This window comes from Mandrillus leucophaeus, unplaced genomic scaffold, assembly GCF_000951045.1.
Source record: "Mandrillus leucophaeus isolate KB7577 unplaced genomic scaffold, Mleu.le_1.0 Scaffold157, whole genome shotgun sequence".
Lineage (NCBI taxonomy): Eukaryota > Metazoa > Chordata > Mammalia > Primates > Cercopithecidae > Mandrillus > Mandrillus leucophaeus.
In genome coordinates, this window is record NW_012101554.1 from 58,607 (window position 1) to 81,469 (window position 22,863).

The following is a 22,863-nucleotide window of genomic DNA, read 5'->3' on the forward strand; positions in this document are numbered from 1 at the left end:
CCTAGGAGCAAACTGTCAGTGTATAGCCAAAGCCTTGTAAAACAAATCATGTATTTTTACCAAGCATTCCAATTTTAGAAAGCTATTCTATTTGTCTATAAGGATTTACCTCTAAGGGTTTTCACTGCAGTGATATTTACAATGGTTTTAAAACTGCTAACAAATTAAAGGTCTAACAATAACAAATTGGATATCTTGTGGAAAATGTTTATCATATATTGGTAAGTGAAAAAGATAGTTATAAAACTGTATTATTGTGTGATCCCATTTTTAACTTAAAATGTGTTAAATATTAATAAAGACATCAAGATGCTAATAGTGATATACCTGATTACAGCATATGGGTTATTTTAATTTTTTTCCTTGACTTTTTTTTTTTTTTGAGAGGGAGTCTCACTCTGTCACCCAGGCTGGAGTACAGTGGCATGATCTCAGCTAACTGTTCAAGGGATTCTCCTGCTTCAGTCTCCCAAGCAGCTGGGATTACAGGCACCTGCCACTATGCCCAGCTAATTTTTGTATTTTAGTAGAGATAGGGTTTCACCATGTTGGCCAAGCTGGTCTCGAACTCCTGACCTCAAGTGATCAGCCCACCTCGGCCTCCCAAAGTGCTGGGATTACAGGCATGAGGCACCATGCCGGGCCTACAAAAAAAAAAAATTTAAGTTAGCCAGATGTTGGTGGTGCGTGCCTGCAGCCTCAGCTACTCAAGAGGCTGAGATGGGAGGACTGCTTGAGCCCAGAAGGTCGGGCCCACAGTAAGCCATGATCCTGCCACTGCATTCCAACCTGGGTAATAGAGCAAGACCGTGGTTCAAAAAAATATGTTTTTAAAATTTAAATTTAAAAATTTAAAAAAACACATATTTACACAAGTTCTGTATGAACAGAAACCATATCTATATTACTCACCCCTGTATTTCTAGCACCTAGCATAATTCCTGGCACATACCAGGCCCTCAACATTTGCTGAAATAATGAGTTAATGAATGAATAAACCAATCAACCAACCAACCAATTGACCTTGGATCTTGGCTCTATTCCTTAATGTTCCCTGATGCCAACTGCTTTCTTGCCTTGGTCTCCCCAGTCTGCCTTCCCCCTGACTCCCCACTGCTGGACTACACCTGCCTACTAGGAGAGCTCTCCACTGTCCTTAACTGCATTCTTTACCTATTGGTTTTTTCTTCCAAGTTTAACTACAAAGTGGGGTGCTATCTCGTGGGGTTAGCTTTGCTCAAGGAGAAGCTTAACAACAACAAGAACAGTAGCTGTTTCCAGCAATACATAGAGAAAAGCTAAAATTAGGAAGCAAGGGAATCCAATACAAGGGCAAGAAACTTAATAACCATCCGGAGTGTTAGTTCTGGAGGAGCTAGGCCAAGATGGGCACTAGGGATCAGTAACGGGTCAAAAGTCAGAAGAAGTGAAGAGACCACAGCCAGAAACAACAAAGCTGGTAAGCGGCATATTCTCTTTACAAGGTACTCAGCCGGACAGCCAATCTTTTTTTTTTGAGACGGAGTTTTTGCTCTTGTTGCCCAGGCTGGAGTGCAGTGGCAGGATCTGGGCTCACTGCAACCTCCGCCTCTTGGATTCAAGCGATTCTCCAGCCTCAGCCTCCCGAGTAGCTGCGATTACAGGCGCCAGCCACCACACTCGGCTAATTTTTGTGTTTTTAGTAGAGACGGGGTTTCGCCATATTGGCCAGGCTGGTCTTGAACTCCTGACCTCAGGTGATCCGCCCACCTCGGCCTCCCAAAATGCTGGGATTACAGGCGTGAGCCACCGCGCCCAGCCCGGAGAGCCAATCTTTAATGAACAGAGCTGATCAGACAAGGGCCCGCCATCTTCTGCCAGCCTACCGTCTGGTGCTCTGCCTGCCTCATGAATTCCCACCATCATCTGCAGAAACGTCTACCCACACGCAGTGGCTCTATTTTGAAGGATATGTCTCAGTCTCAGTTCCCTCCAGGTGCAGCACCAACTCCCCACCACTCACTAGTTAAGGTGGCATTTGCAGTTTCAGAACTGGTTGCTTACTTATTCAGAATTGGAGGAAAAGGTGAGCTGTGAAATGCGAGGGGAAAAAAGTGAAGAAACTCATTTTTCTCTAAAAACAGAAAATAAAGGAGTTAAAATACACAAAAACGCAACTGAAATCTCTGAATGTAATTCACACTCTAGTATGCTCTTTTTAAAAAAGATGAAAGCACAGAAGCATGCATAAAGCATTCTTTGTAAGCTACTCTTTGCTTACTAATAACAAATGTAGGTAAATTGGGCAGATGTAAATAAGGCACCACCACAATACGTGAGCGCCAACCACAGAGCCAAGATCCGCACACCTAAATATGGGAAGTTGTAAAAGACTATGACAGACTGTCACTAAAAAGCTTGTCTTCAGGAATTCGGATGATTATCTGAAAAGATATTCAAAGTTCAATTTTGTTGGAGGAAGCAATAAGGAAGGGGGATGTGTACGTCAGAGATGGGCGCGGATATGCGTGTGGGTAATGTATAGAGTAGGTTAAAGGGACGTAGAAAATATTTCCAAAGGTACAAGTTTAGCATGAGGGACTTCCCTCACAGGAAAGACACCTGGTGTTTTATATGTCCTTCTGAACACGGACAGGGTATTTCTATGAAGTTACAAAGCTGCAAATCCCGTTCTCATGTGCAGCACCACAGGTTTTGCTTTCAAATATCTGCAGGTGCATCCTCCTGCATTCGTTAAACTAAGGGTTTTCCTTTTCTGTGCTAGACCCACCTTTTCCACCACGCTCTCCACCTGATTCACAGAAGGGGTTCTAAGACCGTCAGGTCGGGGAGGTCCCAACCATCTTCTGTAAACCAGATCAGGAAGGCCTGGGGATTCCGGCTGCGCACAGACGAGGTGAAGGCTCGGGCTGCCCAAGTGACACACTTGTAGGCGGATTCGGAAACGCGTGCTCTCGAGCCGGAGGCGGAGCCCCCAGACTCAGACCGACCCCCCAGAACAAGGCGGCCTTGCCCGAAGCGTCAAGGCTTTCCAGGCCCGCTTCTAAAAGCTGTGTACAATGGAGACTCCTGGAATAGGCACATATCTCTACTGTAATCAGAACGAGATGTAACAGCTAAGACGCAGGACAGCGCTCCGGCAAACACACGCTGGGGGAACGTGAAAGAAAGGGCCAAACTACGCAGCTGGTCCTCAGAGACCAAAGACTACGATTCCCAGCATTCAATGCAGTGTACCCCCTAGGACATTGCATGTCGGGAGCTGTAGTTTCTCACCACCTCCATCTGGAAGGGTTCTAGGGGATTTTCAACCTCTCTCGCGTGTTTCTCCTTTCCGAGAAGCGCCGCCACACGAGAACGCTGGCCGCGAAAGTCGTGCTGGAATCACTCCCAACGTAACCCCAGATATAGATGGGAAAGGGTGAAGAACACGTTGCCATGGCTACCGTTTCCACTGGTCACGGAATAAACGCTCTCTAGGATCCGGAAGTAGTTCCGCCGCGACCTCTCGAAAAAGATGGATGTGTTCTGTACTTACATTCATTGGACGGTTGCCCTTAGAGGCCACAGCCGCCCAGGCAAAGGGGCGGTCCCACGTGTGAGGGGCCCGCGGAGCCATTTGATTGGAGAAAAGCTGCAAACCCTGACCAATCGGAAGGAGCCACGCTTCGGGCATCGGTCACCGCACCTGGACAGCTCCGATTGGTGGACTTCCGTCCCCCCCACGAATCCCCATTGGGTGCCGTGGGTGCGTGGTGCGGCGCGATTGGTGGGTTCATGTTTCCCGTCCCCCGCCCTCGAGAAGTGGGGGTGAAAAGCGGCCCGACCTGCTTGGGGTGTAGTGGGCGGACCGCGCGGCTGGAGGTGTGAGGATCCGAGCTTAGGGGTGGGGGTGGAGGCGGCTCCTGCGATCGAGAGGGACTTGAGACTCACCGGCCGCACGCCATGAGGGCCCTGTGGGTGCTGGGCCTCTGCTGCGTCCTGCTGACCTTCGGTGAGTGATCCTGGAGGAGCAGACGTCCCCCCTCTACACACGCGGCCGCTTCTCGAAGGTTCTGGGGGCGTTGAACCTGGGAAGGGGGATCCCGAGGCCTGCGGTGGGCCAAGGGACGTCACCTTTCCTCGAAAGAGGGCCAGGGGATTACGTTTATTCTCTTCTTCCTCTGGAAATAATAAAAGAGAGCAGAATATCTAACTCCCCTACAGATCTAATAATATCTCGCCCGGAGGTCTCAGCGACCTCGGGGTGGGGCCTCTCTGGGGCTCTGGCTCCCCCGGGAGTTGTGAGAGTCCCTCCCCCCTCCCCGCCCGGAGGACTTTTTCGGCCACCGCTACCTTCGGCCATCCTAGCTTTCCCGTCCGGTAATTCCCCAGACTCCGACTCCTCGCAAGCGCGTGTCCTTTCTTAAGAAGATGCTGGCTTGGGAGCGTGAGGCCTGGGGCCAGCGGAATGGCAGTGTCAGCGTGTTTGATTCGGTTTTGCTGGAGCTCGGTTCTTAACATTTCGCCCCCTTCTCATGCCTCTGGGCTCAATTTCAGTTCCTCTCGCCAGAGATTGCATAAATCCTATTTGCATTCTGACCTGTGATAACGAAGGCCGAAGTTTTGGTTTGGTCAGTTGGGAGGCCTTGGCTCGGCCTGCGCGCAACACGTGTGGTTGTAGAAGAGACCTGGTGTGTCTGCTTAACGTTATTTATAAATGATCGGAGACACACTGTTTAGAAGTGGTGACTACCTCAGTATTTCAGAATCTACTGGGGACCTCAACATCAGAACTTAAATAGATGTGCTGTCTTGGCTTTACCTTGGGTATTTAAACCAGGGAATACACTCTTTCATCCCCTCCACCCTTATTTACTAGCTGAATTTTGCAACCCCTACCCTTCCCTATTTGATCATCCTCCTTGGAGAAGTGCGATGTTGAAGAGTTTTCCCGTGTTAAATCTTCAGGGTCGGTCAGAGCTGACGATGAAGTTGATGTGGATGGTACAGTAGAAGAGGATCTGGGTAAAAGTAGAGAAGGCTCAAGGACGGATGATGAAGTAGTACAGAGGTTTGTGTTCATTTGAACTTACCTATACAGATAAGCCCTGTGAACCTTGTGAGTTGGGGTCACTTCTTATGTATCTCTTCTCCAAAGGTCCAGATAAAGTCTAACACCCTGTATTTAAATACCTGGTGAGTTGTGTGCATACATGCCTCCTAACTTGTCCCTGGGAGTGATTAAAACTGAGTGAATTCCTTTGAAAACTATATTGCAGCATACTAGCACCACGAACTTTGTAAGACTTTAGAAAAGAGTTTCAGTTGGATTTGTATTCATTAACTGTGTACGCTGAGTAGTTTAAAAATGGGATTTCTGTCAGTTGAACAATATTTTAAAATTTGGCCTCTTGGGATTTATTGACAGTTTTGAAGTCCTCACCGTGGAGCATAAATGAGTATGACTTTGCTTTTTAGTAGAGGAAACTTGGGGGTTTTTTTTCTGGCAATTTTAAGAACCAAGTATTTCCAGTGCAATGTTAAAGGTAGCCTACTGCTGTGCTAACATAATGAGATGGTATATCAGTAATACTTTATAAGGGTTTCCATTTTAACCCCCAAGACAATATTTAGAGGCCACTGTGCTCGCATCATAATTCCTCTAGTTTTGAAGGGAACTAAGCCATGCAATATTTGCTTATCTAACTGATTTCCTTAGAGAGGAAGAAGCTATTCAGTTGGATGGATTAAATGCATCGCAAATAAGAGAACTTAGAGAGAAGTCGGAAAAGTTTGCCTTTCAAGCTGAAGTTAACAGAATGATGAAACTTATCATCAATTCATTGTATAAAAATAAAGAGGTAAGCAACATGTGGTTAGAATATTTTGTCTCTATATGGTGGCATACTTGTTTACTTAAATTTGCTTGATTTACTGCAAAAGTAATGTACTAACCGAGTAAGTAGCTAACAACCTTTAAATACTTAATATGTCCAAGAATTGTTACTAGATATCTGGGAAGAAAGGGAGCGTCAGACATTTTCTTTTTCCTTTACCTCTAAATAGGTTCATGGCCTGATAATAGTTGTGAGTCTAAGGGCAGTCTCGTAAATTAAACTTCTTGCATTGTATACCTCAAGATCACTGTCAGATGGGTAGTGTTACTACCCTTACCAGCTAATGTATCCCTTATAGTTGCCACAGTTCTTTGTGTAAGGAGCTATGCCTTTTTTTAATCAAAAGAATAAAGCCACTCCTATACCATAAGAAGTCTTAATTCCTTAAAGAGTGCTTTTATAAGGTACAGAGAAGAAATAAAATGGGTTTGGCATAAAATTGAATATCTTAATGTATCTTGAGGATAGTCTTAAGTGTATTACCTCTGGCTTCCATTTAGATTTTCCTGAGAGAACTGATTTCAAATGCTTCCGACGCTTTAGATAAGATACGGCTAATATCACTGACTGATGAAAATGCTCTTTCTGGAAATGAGGAACTAACAGTTAAAATTAAGGTAAGTGTAAGACAGTTTTTCTTTCTTTTAAAGGAAAAGGAATCCTTAGAGGTAGAAGATCCCTATCGGTCAAGATAGGCTAGATTATATTGCAGTGACAAAAAACCCCCAAGCCTCAGTGGCTTGAAAGTCAGCAAACTATGGCTAAATCTGACTTTACTTGTTTTTATAAGTAGTTTTATTGGAATGCAGCCATGCCCATTTGTTTATTATCTGTGACTGTTTCTGTGTTTCAACAGCAGAGTCAAGTTGTTTTAACAGAGAACATGAGTCTCCCACAGCCTAAAATATTTACTATGTGGCCCTTTACAGAAAAAGTTTGCTAGCCCTTGGCTTAAATCATTGATCACAGTCTGCCTGTGGTCTTTGCTCTGCTTCATCCCCATGCTGGGACAGAGGCGTGGGCAGCCATCTGTAGTGTGTAGATGGTTGCCATGGTGCAGAGCAAGCTTAGAGGGTCTCATACTACTATAATTAAAGGCTCAGCCTGAAAGCAGAGCTCTCATTTACGACTCATTGGCCATTTTATAACTCATTGGCCAGAACTAGTCACATGGCCTTAGCCATTCTTAAATGGAGAAAGTAGAATCCTCCTAGGTTTCTGGAAGGCAGACAGCCAGGAATATTGAGTGAAGAATATTAATGATCCATCACAGATTCCAAATAGAAGAATCATTCAAGTTGTTTTGTTTTCTATTAAAGAAATAGGCAAGACATAAAATTTTATTTTTCTTGAATTGTTTTCCTTCAAAGGTAACTTGTTTTATTTAGGTCAGCCTCTAACCCTTGACATTTAGACCAGTCTGCCCATTTGATATTAATACTTTCTCAAATACATAGATTACTTTAAGATGTACACTTTCAGAAAAGGCCATAAAAAACTATGTAGAGGAAAATATCTCAGTTTAGTTTTCTGTATTGGAATTGATGGGACCCAAAGCTGGTTAGTTCCTCAATATTTGCTTGGCGTAATGTAAATATTAAATACAACTATCTGGTTCTTGTCTTGCTTTTAGTGTGATAAGGAGAAGAACCTGCTGCATGTCACAGACACCGGTGTAGGAATGACCAGAGAAGAGTTGGTTAAGAACCTTGGTACCATAGCCAAATCTGGAACAAGCGAGTTTTTAAACAAGATGACGGAAGCACAGGAAGATGGCCAGTCAACTTCTGAATTGATTGGCCAGTTTGGTGTTGGTTTCTATTCCGCCTTCCTTGTAGCAGATAAGGTTATTGTCACATCAAAACACAACAACGATACCCAGCACATCTGGGAGTCCGACTCCAATGAATTTTCGGTAATTGCTGACCCAAGAGGAAACACTCTAGGACGGGGAACGACAATTACGTGAGTATAACTGATTCCTAATAAGAATTAATAGTCATGATGAGGATCTTGACTCTCTAGTTCTATTCTCTGAGCAAATGACTTATTCTGGGCCTTAATTTTCCTGCCTATAAAATGAGGAAACAGAACGGTTACCATCACTTGAAGAAATGTTTGAGGACCTGCAAAGGGCCAGGCACAAAGGTTTGTGATTGCTGTTGTACATCGAGGGTACAAAGTAGGAAATAGCAGCTCCCCCAGGGGAGAAGGCTTCTTGGGTACCCACAGAGGAGGCATGGTTTGTCAGTTTCCCAGGTTAGAAGAGTAATTTGTCTGTGGAACATCCTGAATAAAGGCATGCTCACTAGATGAAGAGAGTTCTCGGTGGCAGTTATGGATGGAAAGTGATGAACTTTTATTTATTTTTTTTGAGACGGAGTCTCGCTCTTTTTACCCAGGCTGGAGTGCAATGGCACGATCTCAGCTCACCGCAACCTCTGCTTCCCGGGTTCCAGCGATTCTCCTGCCTCAGCCTCCCAAGTAGCTGGGATTACAGGCATGCGCCACCACGCCCTGCTAATTTTGTATTTTTAGTAGAGATGGGGTTTCTCTATGTTGGTCAGGCTGGTCTCCAACTCCGGACCTCACATGATCCGCCCGCCTTGGCCTCCCAAAGTGCTGGGATTACAGGCGTGAACCACCATCCCCAGCCAGAATGTGATGAACTTTTTAAGATTCTCAAGGTGGTGTGGAGGATGCGAGGAGTGGACAAGGGGGAGGCTCTTTGGGGGACCATTGAAAATACTCAGGATGAATGATAGCAACCAGGGCTGGGGCTGCCTTGTAGAGATAAAAGACTTAAAGAAAGTTCATGAAAGTTGTGAAAGCTGTGGAGTAAAATATGTCACTTAAGGATAGTTACAAGTTTTTAAATTCGAATTAAGATCCCTCTTAAGCCAATTAAGATCCCTCTTAAGCCAATAACTGTTGTTTGTACAGATGAGACAGAGCCAGTGCCGTACAGTAGCTCTCCTTGCTTGTAGCACTGTGACGTAGACAGGGCAGCTTTTTGCCTTTTTAAAATTTTACCATCTTGGAGATGAGGAAATTCTATTTCAGAGGTCAGTTGGCTTGCCAGCTCCTGCTAAGTGAGTAACAGAATGTGTCTACAGCTTCTATTTTTTTTTCTTAATTCAGTTTTAAATTTTCTTAACATTAAGGGAAAGAAGCACATGCTTATCATTGTGACCAACTTTCTTCATCCTAGAAAGTAACATTTCCTGTTTTTACTGCAGCAGATTTCTTTTAATGAAGACTAACTAGATGACTGCATTTTAGTACTTTTGTAACTTGTGTTCCCAATTTACCTTTCCCTGCCTTTGTCACTAACATTGATATCTCCAGGTCTCATTTGGAGGCATCACTAAGAGTTATGCCCCAGTGCCCTCTCTTTTTAAGCACTGCTAGGTGTTGGAGAAGGATAGGGAAATCATTCCTAAAGAAAGACAGACAGTGATGTCCCAAGAGGTGTTAATGTCAGGTTACTAAGAAACAGGTGAAATTATCTGGATATAAGTTCCATGAAGGCAAGCATTTTGTTGAAAGCTCCATTCCCAAAGCCTAATACTTAATTGGCAGCCATTTGTATGAATAAGTAGGTTAAACAGCGCAGTTCCATGCAGGTAAGATGGCTGGTAATAACCTATCCAGTACCTAGTTTCCATGACCATGCGTATCTTTTTAAAAATTTCCTTTGTCCACTTCTTAAATGTTGACATACATTTTCTCCAAGTTAAGTTTCAGCCCTTTCTCATTGTCCATATGATCCTTAATGTAGTCTTATCCACTGCCACGGCCTCAGGCTCCATCTTCAGTTCTCAAATTTATATTCTTAGTCTAGATCAGGAGTCAGCAAACTTTTTCTTAAAAGAGCCAGCTAGTAGAAAAAAAGATTAAAGAAAAAACAACAAAAAAAAGAGCCAGCTAGTAGTAGATATTTTTAGCTTGTGAGCTATATGGTCTGTCACATGTCCCAACTCTGTTTAGCTTGAAAGTAGGCATAGACAATACATAAGGATGTGTCCCAGCCAGGTGTGTTGGCTCATCTCTATAATCCCAACACATTGGGAGACTGAGGTGGGAGGATCACTTGAACCCAGGAGTTTGAGGTCAGCCTGGACAGGAAAACATAGTGGGATCCCATCTCCACAAAAAAAAAAAAAAAAATACAAAAATTAGCTGGGCATGGTGGTGCATGCCTGTAGTCCCAGCTACTCAGGAGGCTGAGGTAGGAGGATTGCTTGAGCCGAGCCTAGGAGGTCAAGGCTGCAGTGAGCCATCATCATGCCTGGGTGACAGAGGTCCAAAAAAAAAAAAAATTGTCCCAATAAAATTTCTAGTGGGTGCCAGCTATACAGCTATAGCTTGCCAACCCCTTGTCTAGGTCTCACTCCTGGGCTCCGTGTTCATGTGTTTAATTGCCTTTTAAATGATTCTACCTAAGATATCTAACCAGCAGCTTCTACTTGCATCCAAAACTGAACTCTTAATCCCCAAATCACTAGAACATGTGCTCTGAGACCAGCGGCCTAGTCACTCACTAGGCTTTGTTGTCATATCATGGCTACTTACTGGCCAGGTACCACTAAACTAATGAGCCTTTTGAGACAGGGAGGGAACCACAGATAGACCATTTCCCATACTTAATTGGCAACACAAATATCAAGATATGGACTGACTACTTACTGAGTGGGTTCTAGGCTGGGCACAGTGGCTCACACCTGTAATCCCCACACTGCCCGGTAGAATTTTATGTAATAGTAGAAATGTTCTATATCTGCACTTTCCATTTTGGCAACCACTAGCCACATGTGACTGTTGAGTACTTGGAATGTGGCAGCGTAACTGGAACTGAACTGTACATTTTTTTAAAATAAGTCACATGTGTCCAGTGGCTACCATTTTGGATAGTGCAGATATAAATATAAATAATCCAGATTAATTTGCTAGCTTTTCTAAGGAAAATGTTTTCATTAATTAGGAATAGTTATCTACAATATTCATTAGGTTTCTAGAATAATAGTAAGAGCTATGAGAGTGCATAACTCCATTTTTCTCCAGAATATTTCAGTGCTTTCTCACCTTGAGAAATGAAAACAAACAATCTATTCAGAAGGTTGAGGATATTTTAATTTTCTACTTAAAACTAATGTTATTCTCCACTTGAGGTAATGTAGAGGAGATTCTTCTCTTTACTGTATATGTGTTACATTTTAGCTCACAAACCCTTGTTGGTGATGGAGAGTTAACACGAATAATTAGGACATCTTGGATTACACTGAACTGCTGGCTATTACCATGGTATTTAGATGAATTTATAATTGGATCTTCTAAATGTTAGGTGTCTCTAAACATCAAATTTTTCTTGCAGCCTTGTCTTAAAAGAAGAAGCATCTGATTACCTTGAATTGGATACAATTAAAAATCTCGTCAAAAAATATTCACAGTTCATAAACTTTCCTATTTATGTATGGAGCAGCAAGGTAAATCTATATTGACTAAAAACTTCTATGTATTACCTTGGCAACGTGTTTAAATATTCAACACTAAAAGAATGAAGGCGGGCTGGCGCGGTGGCTCATGCTTGTAATCCCAGCACTTCGGGAGGCCGAGACAGGTGGATCACCTGAGGTCAGGAGTTTGAGACCAGCCTGGCCAACATGGTGAAACCTTGTCTCTACTAAAAATATAAAAAAATTAGCTGGGTGTATGGTAGCACATGCCTGTAATCCCAGCTACTCAGGAGGCTGAGGCAAGAGAATTGTTTGAACCTGGGAGACGGAGGTTGCAGTGAGCCGAGGTTGCCCCACTGTACTCCAACCTGGGCAGCAAAGCAAGACTCTGTCTCCCCCAAAAAAAAAAAAAAAAAAAAGAATGAAGGCAAAATGTGGTCTATTATAATGTTAAGGATACTCTCAGGGTTTTCTTGCAAAAACCTATTTTTTTGAGCTGTAATGTTATGTCATATTTCTGTAGACAAAATCAGAATTGTTAAACAAATGGATTTAACCATAATTCTTCTTTTATTTCAACAGACTGAAACTGTTGAGGAGCCCATGGAGGAAGAAGAAGCAGCAAAAGAAGAGAAAGAAGAATCTGATGATGAAGCTGCAGTAGAGGAAGAAGAAGAAGAAAAGAAACCAAAAACTAAAAAAGTAAGTCTGGTTCATCTCCCTGCATAAGATACCGTTTAACATGTATACACAAAACCAGGAAAACCCAAGTATGCACTGGCTGATTTGAAGTCAGCTTCAGTTCCAGTGCTAAGTCCATGGAGCCAGCTTTTAAAATAAGACCTTTGTTTGTATGTTGAGTACATTGTCCTGTAGAAAGTTTTAAGTATCAAACCCAGGTCATTTTTATGAAGAATTTTCTGACTTTTATATATTGCCTGGGACTGGTGACTTATATGTTTGGAATTTTAAAATCTTAAAAAGCTTTCTGAGTCCTCTTTTGTCTTTTTATCATGTAGGGATTAACTATAAAAATGGTTCTCTGGCTTGCTTAGGTAGCAGAGTAAGAAGTATTGGTCATGGTGGTTGAGAAATATTTTGTAAAATGTTGGATTTCTTTAAGTCATGAAATAGGAATATGTAATATGTATTTCCTTCTAACCTCAAAACAAATATTTTCAAGAAACATTTTTGCTAGTTAAAAATAACAGTAAAAAACCTTAATTGGCTTTTCATCAATTAGCAATTATCTTTTTGAATTAAATATTGAGAAAAATACTTTGCTTTTGATACAGTTGGCAGAAACCTTCCCAGATAACAGGTATCCTTTGGTGAGTTGTTTTTTTTTCCTTTAATCTGGAGACAGAGTCTCTGCCACTCCGGCTGGAGTGCAATGGCATGATCGTAGCTCCCTTCATTCACCCTTGAACTCCTAGGCTTAAGCAGTCCTTTCACCTCAGCCTCCCAACTAGGTAGGACCACAGACACATGTCACCAACAGACACACCACCATGACTGGCTAATTTTTTAAAGTTTTTTGTAGAGATGGAGGTCTTGCTATGTTGCCTGGACTGGTCTTGAACTCCTAGGCTCAAATAGTTCTCCTACCCTAGCCTCCCAAAGTGCTAGGATTACAGGCGTGAGCCACCACACCGGGCCTCTGGTGCTTTACATAGTCTTTTGAAATCTACTGAAGCCATGGTTACTGCTCGGATAACCTTGGTGACTGCTAAGAGAGACTAATCAAATACTATAATAACTTCAGGTTGAAAAAACTGTCTGGGACTGGGAACTTATGAATGATATCAAACCAATATGGCAGAGACCATCAAAAGAAGTAGAAGAAGATGAATACAAAGCTTTCTACAAATCATTTTCAAAGGTAAATATAATTCCCTAGCTTCTGGTTATTAATGAATCACCCTATTAGTTTAATTGTGTATGGTATGTGACCACTGAATATGAGATGGTCCATTCCCATTTTTTCCCAGAGAGAAAATTCAAAAAAAGACCTTTAGGCCAACTATAATACGTCTGCTTCTGGTTTATTGACCTACTCGTAAGTAAAATCACATTTATGAACCTTTGAGATTGATATCTCAGTAGAGATGGTCTTTGAGAGTAATTGGTTTCCAGAACACACCATTTTTACTTAAGTTGAATTATTATGCTCATCACTACTTCAAAATTGCTGCAGTTATTAAAATTCGTCCTAGCTCTTGGTTAATATAATAGTGAAACATTACAAAATCAAGAATGTTTGAAACAGTTTTCTGGCTGTTTAAACACAATTGGTTTCCTTTTTATTGCTGTGTATTTTGTAATATGTGGTTTTTAAAAAAAAAAATTATTTCGAGAAGGCATCTGTAGGCTTCACCAGCTTGCCAAGGGTTTTGTATGACAAAAAAAGATTAAGAACCACCTACATAGGTAGATGTGTGATTTCCACCACAAAACCCGTAAAACATGAAATCATGTTGTTAAGTGGCTTTTAATATAATCTTTAAAGAGCTTGCTTACGACATCAAACACTTATTGTGAGATCCTATGCCTAGGAATAATTACCAAATTTATGTTTCCTTGCCTGTTTTTTTTTTTTTTTTCCTTTTACTGATCCCTTCTTGTAACTCTTAAGAATGCAAAACTAGCATTGATAAAGGTTGTTTCAAGTTAAAGTTTCCCCAGCAGCATTTGGTACAAGTAGTAGAATACTCTAGTGGACTTAACCATAGCTAAATAAAACCTAATATTCTGTGTCTGTATTTGTTCTTTTCTCTATTCCATATCTTTTAAATTTCAACTCTTTAAAACACTGTCAGTTCTGCCTTCGATTTCCATAAACTCTAAGTCCTAGAGTCTATAAACTTACTTTATATAAGGCAGCTGTATTAGAAATATAATTAATGTGAGCCACACATGATTTTAAATTTTTTAGAAGCCATACAAAAAAAGGAACCACGAAATGTTAATAGTATAACTTATTTAACCCAGCGTACTCCAAATAGTAGTATTTCAACACATAATCAATATACAAACTAATAATGAGACATTTTACATCCTTTTTAAACTTTGTACTGTGCCTTCAAAATGTATTTTACACTTAACAGCACATCTGAATTTGAACTAGCTACATTTCAGTGCTTAATAGCCATTTATGTGGTATAGTAATAGATAATGCAGATCAAGAGAATTTCTGACTTTGTTTTACAGGTATTTACATATATCTTTGTAGCCACTGCTAGAGCTAAGTTCCATGGAAGAAACATGTTCTTGAGTACTTACTGTAGTTCAAGGGCACACTGAAGTGTTGTATATAATTTTGTCATTTAGGCAGGGTGGTGGTTTTCCTATTCACTTCTCTCATACATAAGAAACATAAACTTATCCATCCTTCCGCAAGTTTAGGAAATAATGTTATTGACAATCATCATCAAAACAACCATATCTAGTGAATTAGAATTGTAATCCTAGTCATTTCTTCATTTCACCCTTTTCTTTCTCTTTTTTTTTCCCCCTCGCAGGTAAGGGAAAGTTTTTGTTAATTGCTAAACTGAACGTGTACCACATAGTACATTGCTTAGTTCTTGCACTGCTTTTCTACTGTGTCATTTGAATGACTAAGATACCAACTTTCCACAGGAAAGTGATGACCCCATGGCTTACATTCACTTTACCGCTGAAGGGGAAGTTACCTTCAAATCAATTTTATTTGTACCCACATCTGCTCCACGTGGTCTGTTTGACGAATATGGATCTAAAAAGAGTGATTACATTAAGGTGAGTTTTTAAGTAGTACATACTGTGTTTAAAATGTGAAAGTTTAATTTCCAGAAAGTGACCTTTTTTTTTGGTCTCTTTAGCTCTATGTGCGCCGTGTATTCATCACAGACGACTTCCATGATATGATGCCTAAGTACCTTAATTTTGTCAAGGGTGTGGTAAGTATCTGAAGTTGGGAGAAGGGGTGATTGTTGTGCCAGGGGTCTGGCAGTGTAGAGTGTGTGTTTGGCTTTGCTTTCTTCCAGTGGTTTTATTGCTCACTGAACTTTCTTTTGCCATCTGAAGGTGGACTCAGATGATCTGCCCTTGAATGTTTCCCGCGAGACTCTTCAGCAACATAAACTGCTTAAGGTAAGTGTCTCTAGGAAGAAACTGTCCACTTGGCTGTTTGATTGGGGTTCGGAGAACAGACTCCATTTGTGGAGTAACCAGATTTTGGGTCTGGTCCGTGATTCTTCAGATGAACTTCCTTTCATTCTGGGCTTATCAGATCCTAAGAATCTGATTCTTTTTCTCCCAACATTTAATAACAAAGTTTCAAACATCTAGAAAAAATTAAAGAATTGTACAGTGAACACCCATATAGGCCCACTGCCTGGTCCAGGATTAACATTTTGTCATCCAGATTTGATCACATAACCACCTCTTTATCAAGTCTTTCATTAAACCCTTCCCCTCCAATACTTCCATAATTAGAAGATTCTTCAGTTTTTAAATTTAAAAGTATTTGAAAGTAGCATATTTGTTCACTTCATTTAGATCCTAGAGAGAGAGAATATCAGTGAGTCCTAAGGTTAGAATGTCAACATTAAGGCAATCTTGTGGCTGTTTGCACAGACAGCTGAGTTTCAGCCCAATCTGAATGCATAGGAGTGCTTCACCATTTCCTGCCCCTCAATAAATGGCAATAACGATATCATCTTTGTGTCTTTCACACTCTTCCCTGGGTACCTTACGTTCTCAAAAGTTTGAGATTAACTTCTCTAATCAGTTATTCTTTCATTGTGTTTAGGTAATTAGGAAGAAGCTTGTTCGTAAAACGCTGGACATGATCAAGAAGATTGCTGATGATAAATACAATGATACTTTTTGGAAAGAATTTGGTACCAACATCAAGCTTGGTGTGATTGAAGACCACTCGAATCGAACACGTCTTGCTAAACTTCTTAGGTTCCAGTCTTCTCATCATCCAACGGACATTACTAGCCTAGACCAATATGTAGAAAGAATGAAGGAAAAACAAGACAAAATCTACTTCATGGCTGGGTCCAGCAGAAAAGAGGTGAGATGAACTCTTTAAGCGTTGTCAGCCATTCTGGAATGTAGCTAGGGATTTACAGCCAACTCTTGAGGGGGAGAAAAGGAAAACTTAAATGTGTAACTGGAGTAATTATAAGCCCTGGTCAGTCACTGGCAGGAAGCTTGTTTATATTCTCTGAACCTCTTAATTCTTCACCTGTAAAATTGGGTTTTAATAATGTATAAACATAGCAGCTGCTAGGATAAACAAATACACCAGGGCCAGACTTGGAAAACTCTGTGACTTCTCTTAATTTTGTAGGCTGAATCTTCTCCATTTGTTGAGCGACTTCTGAAAAAGGGCTATGAAGTTATTTACCTCACAGAACCTGTGGATGAATACTGCATTCAGGCCCTTCCTGAATTTGATGGGAAGAGGTTCCAGAATGTTGCCAAGGAAGGAGTGAAGTTTGATGAAAGTGAAAAAACTAAGGAGAGTCGTGAAGCAGTTGAGAAAGAATTTGAGCCTCTGCTGAACTGGATGAAAGATAAAGCCCTTAAGGACAAGGTATTGTGGAAATTACAATTTGTGGAAATATTAGTGTCTGCATTTAAGAGAAAGTTATTTTGTCAACAAATTAAGCTGCAGCTGGTTACTTTGTAACCATTAGAATGGTAAAAATTTAATTAATATAGTTAAATTATTGGGAGAAAGCTTAAAACTTTCCACAGTAGTTTAATACTGCTTTGTTAATAACTTAAGTTGTTACAAATTAAGTTTTATGTTTTTAAAAGCTGATATTTAAACTTCTGACTAAAAAATTCAGATTATCAAGTAAGTGCCCCTACAAATTCTCCTAAGCCTTAAGAAAAGCTATTTTTATGACCTGCTATTTTTATGATCTTAAGCGATAGTCTTAGAAAGTTGAAATACAATTGCTGAATGACCTTACCTGTTGATATTAATTTATATGACTTGATTTCTTTTCCTAAGATTGAAAAGGCTGTGGTGTCTCAGCGTCTGACAGAATCTCCATGTGCTTTGGTGGCCAGCCAGTATGGATGGTCTGGCAACATGGAGAGAATCATGAAAGCACAAGCGTACCAAACAGGCAAGGACATCTCTACAAAGTAAGCATCCTCAGGAAAGTCCCTGCCAGGGTGTTGGCTCTTACCCAGTCTTCCTTTTGGAGACGATACCCATCTTCAATACAAAGAGTAAAATTGCCTTAAATGTCTGCTACTATCTAGTGTAAGGTAGACAACAAGTTTACGAAGGAATTTCTCCTACATTCGATTAAGAAAAGGTCTTTAACTCATGATTTTACGATTTTATTGTATTCGATATGTAAATGGGAATTTTCTTAATGTGTTATGCATATTGTCTTTACTTTTACATTGGATTATATGCTTAGCCTAATATCTGAATTTATTTTACATTTTTAAATGTAATAGCTGCACATGAGGTTAATGACAACATTCCTCAAGTGAGTTAAGTCCATTTCAAATCACGTCCCCCACACCTCCAAGCGTTAAATTATGGGTACCCAGATAGAATGTCTCATAGAGTAAATGGTAGAGGACCTGTGAATTAACAGTATTTGAACTCAAGGGCCTGTACCTGGAGGTATAGTGAGTCTTTGGTACTCTTTATTTTCAAGAAATATTTCATGTTTATGTTTTAACGTCACAGCAATGACCTTGAAAATGACTTCTTCCCTGCTTTTATTCTCTCTTCTTTCACCTGGAGTATGTTTCTGAAATGCTATCTAGTCATCATCCTTTTTTCCCAAGGCCTAGCTGAAGGATTCTTTCCTCCCACCCCCGCCGAGACGGAGTCTTGCTCTGTCACCCACGCTAGAGTGCAGTGGCCCGATCTCTGCTCACTGCAACCTCTGCCTCCTGGGTTCAAGTAATTCTCCTGTCTCAGCCTTCCGAGTAGCTGGGATTACAGGCGCCTGCCAGCACACCTGCTAATTTTTATATTTTTAGTAGAGACGGAGTTTCACCATGTTGGCCAGGCTGGTCTTGAACTCCTGACCTCGTGATCCACCCTCTTAGGCCTCACAAAGTGCTGGGATTACAGGCATGGGCCACTGCACCTGGCCAGGATTCTTCTTAAAACCTTTTCTCAAAAATGTAGTCTCCATTTTTGTCACAATTCTAAAATTCCATATTATGTCTTATCTCTTAACTATAAATTTCATGCAGAGAATAGTGTTCTGTTTATCTGATATCCCATTGCAACAGTACAAGGACCATTTAAAACATGTCTACCTATTAATTTCAGGAAATGATTAATTAACAGGAAGTTACCTTTCATTCAACAAACACGAACACTTATTACTATGTCCATGCACTGATGGTCACAGGTAGACATAACTTCTGTCTTTTGGAACATTTAGACTAGTGAAAATGACAAATCAAAGCCAGGCATGGTGACTCACTCCTGTTGTCCCAGCTACTAAGGAGGCTGATGCAAGAGGATCAGTTGATCCCGGGAGTTCAAGGCTGTAGTGTGCTGTAATGGCAGTGCACTCTAGCTCTAGCCTGGGTAACATAGCCAGACTCCATCTCTTTTTTATTTACAAAAAAAAAAAGACAAGTCATAATCTGAGCCCTACATAGATAATGGGTACACCAGGATAGGGATAGATGTGGCTCCTCCCTGTCCTCAGAGCTGTAAACTAGAGAGGAGAGCATAATCACAACTAACACTAAAATGCTAAGGATTTTGAAGGTATATTCAAAATACATTTGGAACTGAGTTCAGATAAAAGAAGTTAATTTTTCTTGGAATCATATTGGTGAAGGCATCGTGGAGAAGGTATTATTATTGGAGCAGCATCCAGAAGCTGCATAGATTTTTCTGAACTCAGGGAAGCAGAACTATAATTATGGTAGTAAGAATAAACTAAGAGGGAACAAACAGGACATTAAATCAGTTCATCTGTTCAGTGGTGCTCCAGGTACTTGGGACTCATCAGTAAATAAAGTAGTTCATTTCATTTTTCATCTAACCATGTCCACTTGCTCCCTGCCCTGCTTCCCTGTTAAAAGGGAGCAATACAGGCTGGGCACGTGGCTCACGTGTATAATCCCAACACTTTGGGAGGCTGAGGTGAGAGGATCACTTGAGGCCAAGAGTTCAAGACCAGTCTGTGCAATATAGTGATACCCTGTCTCTATAAAAACTAAATAAGGAAACAGTGCAGTCATCCCTTTGTGTCCATGGGGTGTTGGTTCCAGGACATCCCATGGATACCAAAATCCACAGAGTCAAGTCCCTTATATAAAGTCATGTCATATTTGCATATAACCTATGCACATCTTGCCATGTACTTTAATCTGTAGATTACTTTTAATACCCAATGCAATGTAAGTACTATATAAATAGCTATTATACTACATCGGGTTTTTTATTTTTTTCTTGTTTTGCACTTTCTAGTATTTTCAATCCGAGGTTGGTTGACTCCGCAGATAAAGTGGACTGGAAAAGTACAGTCACCCCTAGGTGTACGAGAGGGATTGGTTCTAGGACCCCTACCAAAATCCACATATATTCTAGTCCCCCAGTCTGCCCTGTGGAACCTGTGTATATGAAGAGTTGGAGCTCTGTGTGTGCAGATTCCACATCCCAAGAATACTGTATTTTCTCTCCGAGTTTGGTTGCTGAACCTGCACATACAGAGGGTGGACTGTATGTATTGGAAAAAAAATAGCATATAAGTTCAAACCTGTGGTGTTCAAGTGTCAATAGTACATTTTGATTTTTTTACCAAGAGTTGTCCTCTGTAATTATGAAAGAATAAGGGAAATGTATGAACCCTAAAATTGGATATGTTTTGTTAATGTTCATTTTTATCTCTTAACAGTTACTATGCGAGTCAGAAGAAAACATTTGAAATTAATCCCAGACACCCGCTGATCAGAGACATGCTTCGACGAATTAAGGTAGTATTACAGTAGTCCTCTTGCTTGTCTTTTAATATGAATACTTTGTATTTTTCAATATTAATCTAGTGCATCTTCTTCCATCTCAGGAAGATGAAGATGATAAAACAGTTTTGGATCTTGCTGTGGTTTTGTTTGAAACAGCAACGCTTCGGTCAGGATATCTTTTACCAGACACTAAAGCATATGGAGATAGAATAGAAAGAATGCTTCGCCTCAGTTTGAACATTGACCCTGATGCAAAGGTTTGTATCCCCAACCTTCCCACAGAGGCTGGCTGGCTTTGTTTCTGCTCTTTCGGAATAGGCCTCTAATGATTGAGGGATGTAGCTTTGAGACATTTGCCTAATTTCTACCTTTTGAAAGAATTTTATTGAATGTTTGAATCCCTGTAGTGTCAGGCACTGCACTAGGAACTAAGTCCTCCTTTTATGTCCTCTTTCCTTTTTGCCTGCCTCCTTTTGTTACCTTGGCTGTTTATTTAGTTAGAGGATTTACTCTGTGGTTCTGAATAAACAGAAGTGGCATTAATTATGATTTTATACATTTAAATGAGCAAAGTGGAAATAAATCCAAGGCATTAATGGGCCCATAAATGTTGTGTTTAGGTGGAAGATGAGCCCGAAGAAGAACCTGAAGAGACAACAGAAGACACGACAGAAGACACAGAGCAAGACGAAGACGAAGAAATGGATGTGGGAACAGATGAAGAAGAACAAGAAACAGCAAAGGTAGAGCAAATCAAGAATGTGACTTGCATTTTCAGTTCTGGCAAAGTTAGGACAGAGTTTCAGTTCTGGCAAAGTTAGGACTGTGTAACTTACAGAAGTCAGACTAGCATTTAAACTGTTTCATGCACAAGCCTTTTGTCAGCTAGGTTTTTTTTTCTGCTAACTGTTAATATCTTCCGGGTTTGTTTTTTTTTTTTTTCCAACAGGAATCTACAGCTGAAAAAGATGAATTGTAAATTATCCTCTCACCATTTGGATCCTGTGTGGAGAGGGAATGTGAAATTGACGTCATTTCTTCTGGGAGAGACTTGTTTGGATGCCCCCCACCAATCCCCTTCTCCCCTGCACTGTAAAATGTGGGATTTTGGGTCACAGGAAGAAGTGGGTTTTTTAGTTGAATTTTTTTTAACATTCCTCATGAATGTAAATTTGTACTATTTAACTGACTATTCTTGATGTAAAATCTTGTCATGTGTATAAAAATAAAAAAGATCCCAAATACTCAGTGTCTTCACTGTCTTGCAGAGAACTGCCTAATACTTGGCTGAGTTTTTTTTTTTAAATCATGTGTCTTGGGTTCTTTTTCTTAGAAAAGTAACTCAGGCTTATGAAGAAAAGATTTTTTTATTTTTTACTTCTTTTTTTGAGACCGAGTCTCGCTCTTGCCCAGGCTGGAGTACAATGGCAGCATCTCTGCTCACTGCAACCTCCGCCTTCTGGGTTCAAGCAATTCTCTGCCTCAGCCTTCCGAGTAGCTGGGATTACAGGTGCCCGCCACCATTCCTAGCTAATTTTTTGTGTTTTCAGTAGAGACAGGGTTTCACCATCTTGGCCAGGCTGGTCTTGAACTCCTGACCTTGTGATCCATCCACCTCTGCCTCCCAAGAAAAGATTTAAAAAAAAAAGGTTGAGCCAGTCATGGTGACACACACCTGTGGTCCCACCCAGCTCCTGAGGAAGCTGAGGCAGGAGGATTATTTGAACTTAGCTTGAGACTGTTGAAAAACCAAAGACTTCAAAAAGTCTCCCACAGGGAGATGACAGAATTTCCTTAAAGATTTCCAAATGTATGTAGATACTCCCCCTTTCATGGGGTGGAGCTTAATCTTCCTCTTCTTTTTGAATGTGGGCTAGATTAAGTGACTCCTAAAAAACAGAGTATAGGAAAGGGAAAAAGTAACTTTGCAGTGGAGAAACCTGGCAGACTTAATCAAGTGATCAATGTTAATACCACCAGTGATGTGTACCCCTCTGACAGGATGTGAAGTGTACTGCGGTTTCCAAAAACCTGTAATGTCAATCTAATGAGAAAAACAGACATATTTTGTATATGTGAACAGTATTCTTCAAAATTTCCAGAAAATTTTCCTCAGAAAAACAGGCTGAGAAGTAATCATGGATGGCAGAAGACTAAGGATACATGACAACTACTAACAAATGCAGTGTGGTACCCTGGAAATAAAAGGGTGTTAAATGGAAAAGCTGGTGAAATCTAAAGTCCAGAGTCTAGAGTATAGTTTGGAGTATTTTACTAATACTGGTTTTTTTTTGAGATGGCATCATTGTCTCCCAGGCTGGAGTAGAGTGGCGCGATCTTGGCTCACTGAAACCTCCACCTCCTGGATTCAAGCGATTCTCCTGCCTCAGCCTCCTGAGTAGCTGGGATTATAGGTGCCCGCCACCACGCCTGGCTAATTTTTATATTTTTAGTAGAGATGGGGTTTCACCACATTGGCCAGGCTGGTCTTGAACTTGACCTCAAATGATCCGCCCACCTTGGCCTCCCAAAGTGTTGGGCCACCACACCCGGCCCCCAATACTGGT

At 40.9% G+C, this 22,863-nt stretch overlaps 2 protein-coding genes across 2 annotated transcripts in view; one reads left to right on the forward strand and one right to left on the reverse strand.

Moving 5' to 3' along the window:
* The window catches only part of LOC105536259 (tetratricopeptide repeat protein GNN), a gene marked incomplete at its 3' end in the record, with an annotated part of 54,932 nt that extends 51,369 nt beyond the window's left edge, over positions 1 to 3,563 (reverse strand). Inside the window, exon 1 of the mRNA XM_011975595.1 lies at positions 3,313 to 3,563. The remainder of the gene's footprint in view (positions 1 to 3,312) is intronic.
* Positions 3,564 to 3,764: 201 nt separating this feature from the next.
* HSP90B1 (heat shock protein 90kDa beta (Grp94), member 1) lies at positions 3,765 to 21,540 on the forward strand. Its single transcript, XM_011975488.1, has 18 exons — positions 3,765 to 3,994; positions 4,951 to 5,053; positions 5,702 to 5,843; positions 6,380 to 6,496; positions 7,513 to 7,844; positions 11,254 to 11,365; positions 11,918 to 12,037; positions 13,101 to 13,217; positions 14,975 to 15,112; positions 15,196 to 15,273; positions 15,401 to 15,466; positions 16,128 to 16,397; positions 16,677 to 16,922; positions 17,349 to 17,485; positions 20,230 to 20,308; positions 20,398 to 20,553; positions 20,917 to 21,039; positions 21,246 to 21,540. Exons 1-18 carry the CDS (start codon positions 3,946 to 3,948, stop codon positions 21,273 to 21,275), a joined length of 2,415 nt encoding a protein of 804 aa, XP_011830878.1. The 5' UTR covers positions 3,765 to 3,945; the 3' UTR covers positions 21,276 to 21,540.
* The last annotated feature ends 1,323 nt before the right edge of the window (positions 21,541 to 22,863 follow it).

Excerpts from the sequence above, each read along its gene's own strand:
- HSP90B1 (XM_011975488.1), top strand. The coding sequence starts at position 3,946 with ATGAGGGCCCTGTGGGTGCTGGGCCTCTGCTGCGTCCTGCTGACCTTC. Across the intron at positions 3,995-4,950 it reads CTGCGTCCTGCTGACCTTCG|GGTCGGTCAGAGCTGACGAT; the intron begins GTGAGTGATCCT and ends TTAAATCTTCAG. Across the intron at positions 7,845-11,253 it reads GGACGGGGAACGACAATTAC|CCTTGTCTTAAAAGAAGAAG; the intron begins GTGAGTATAACT and ends TTTTTCTTGCAG.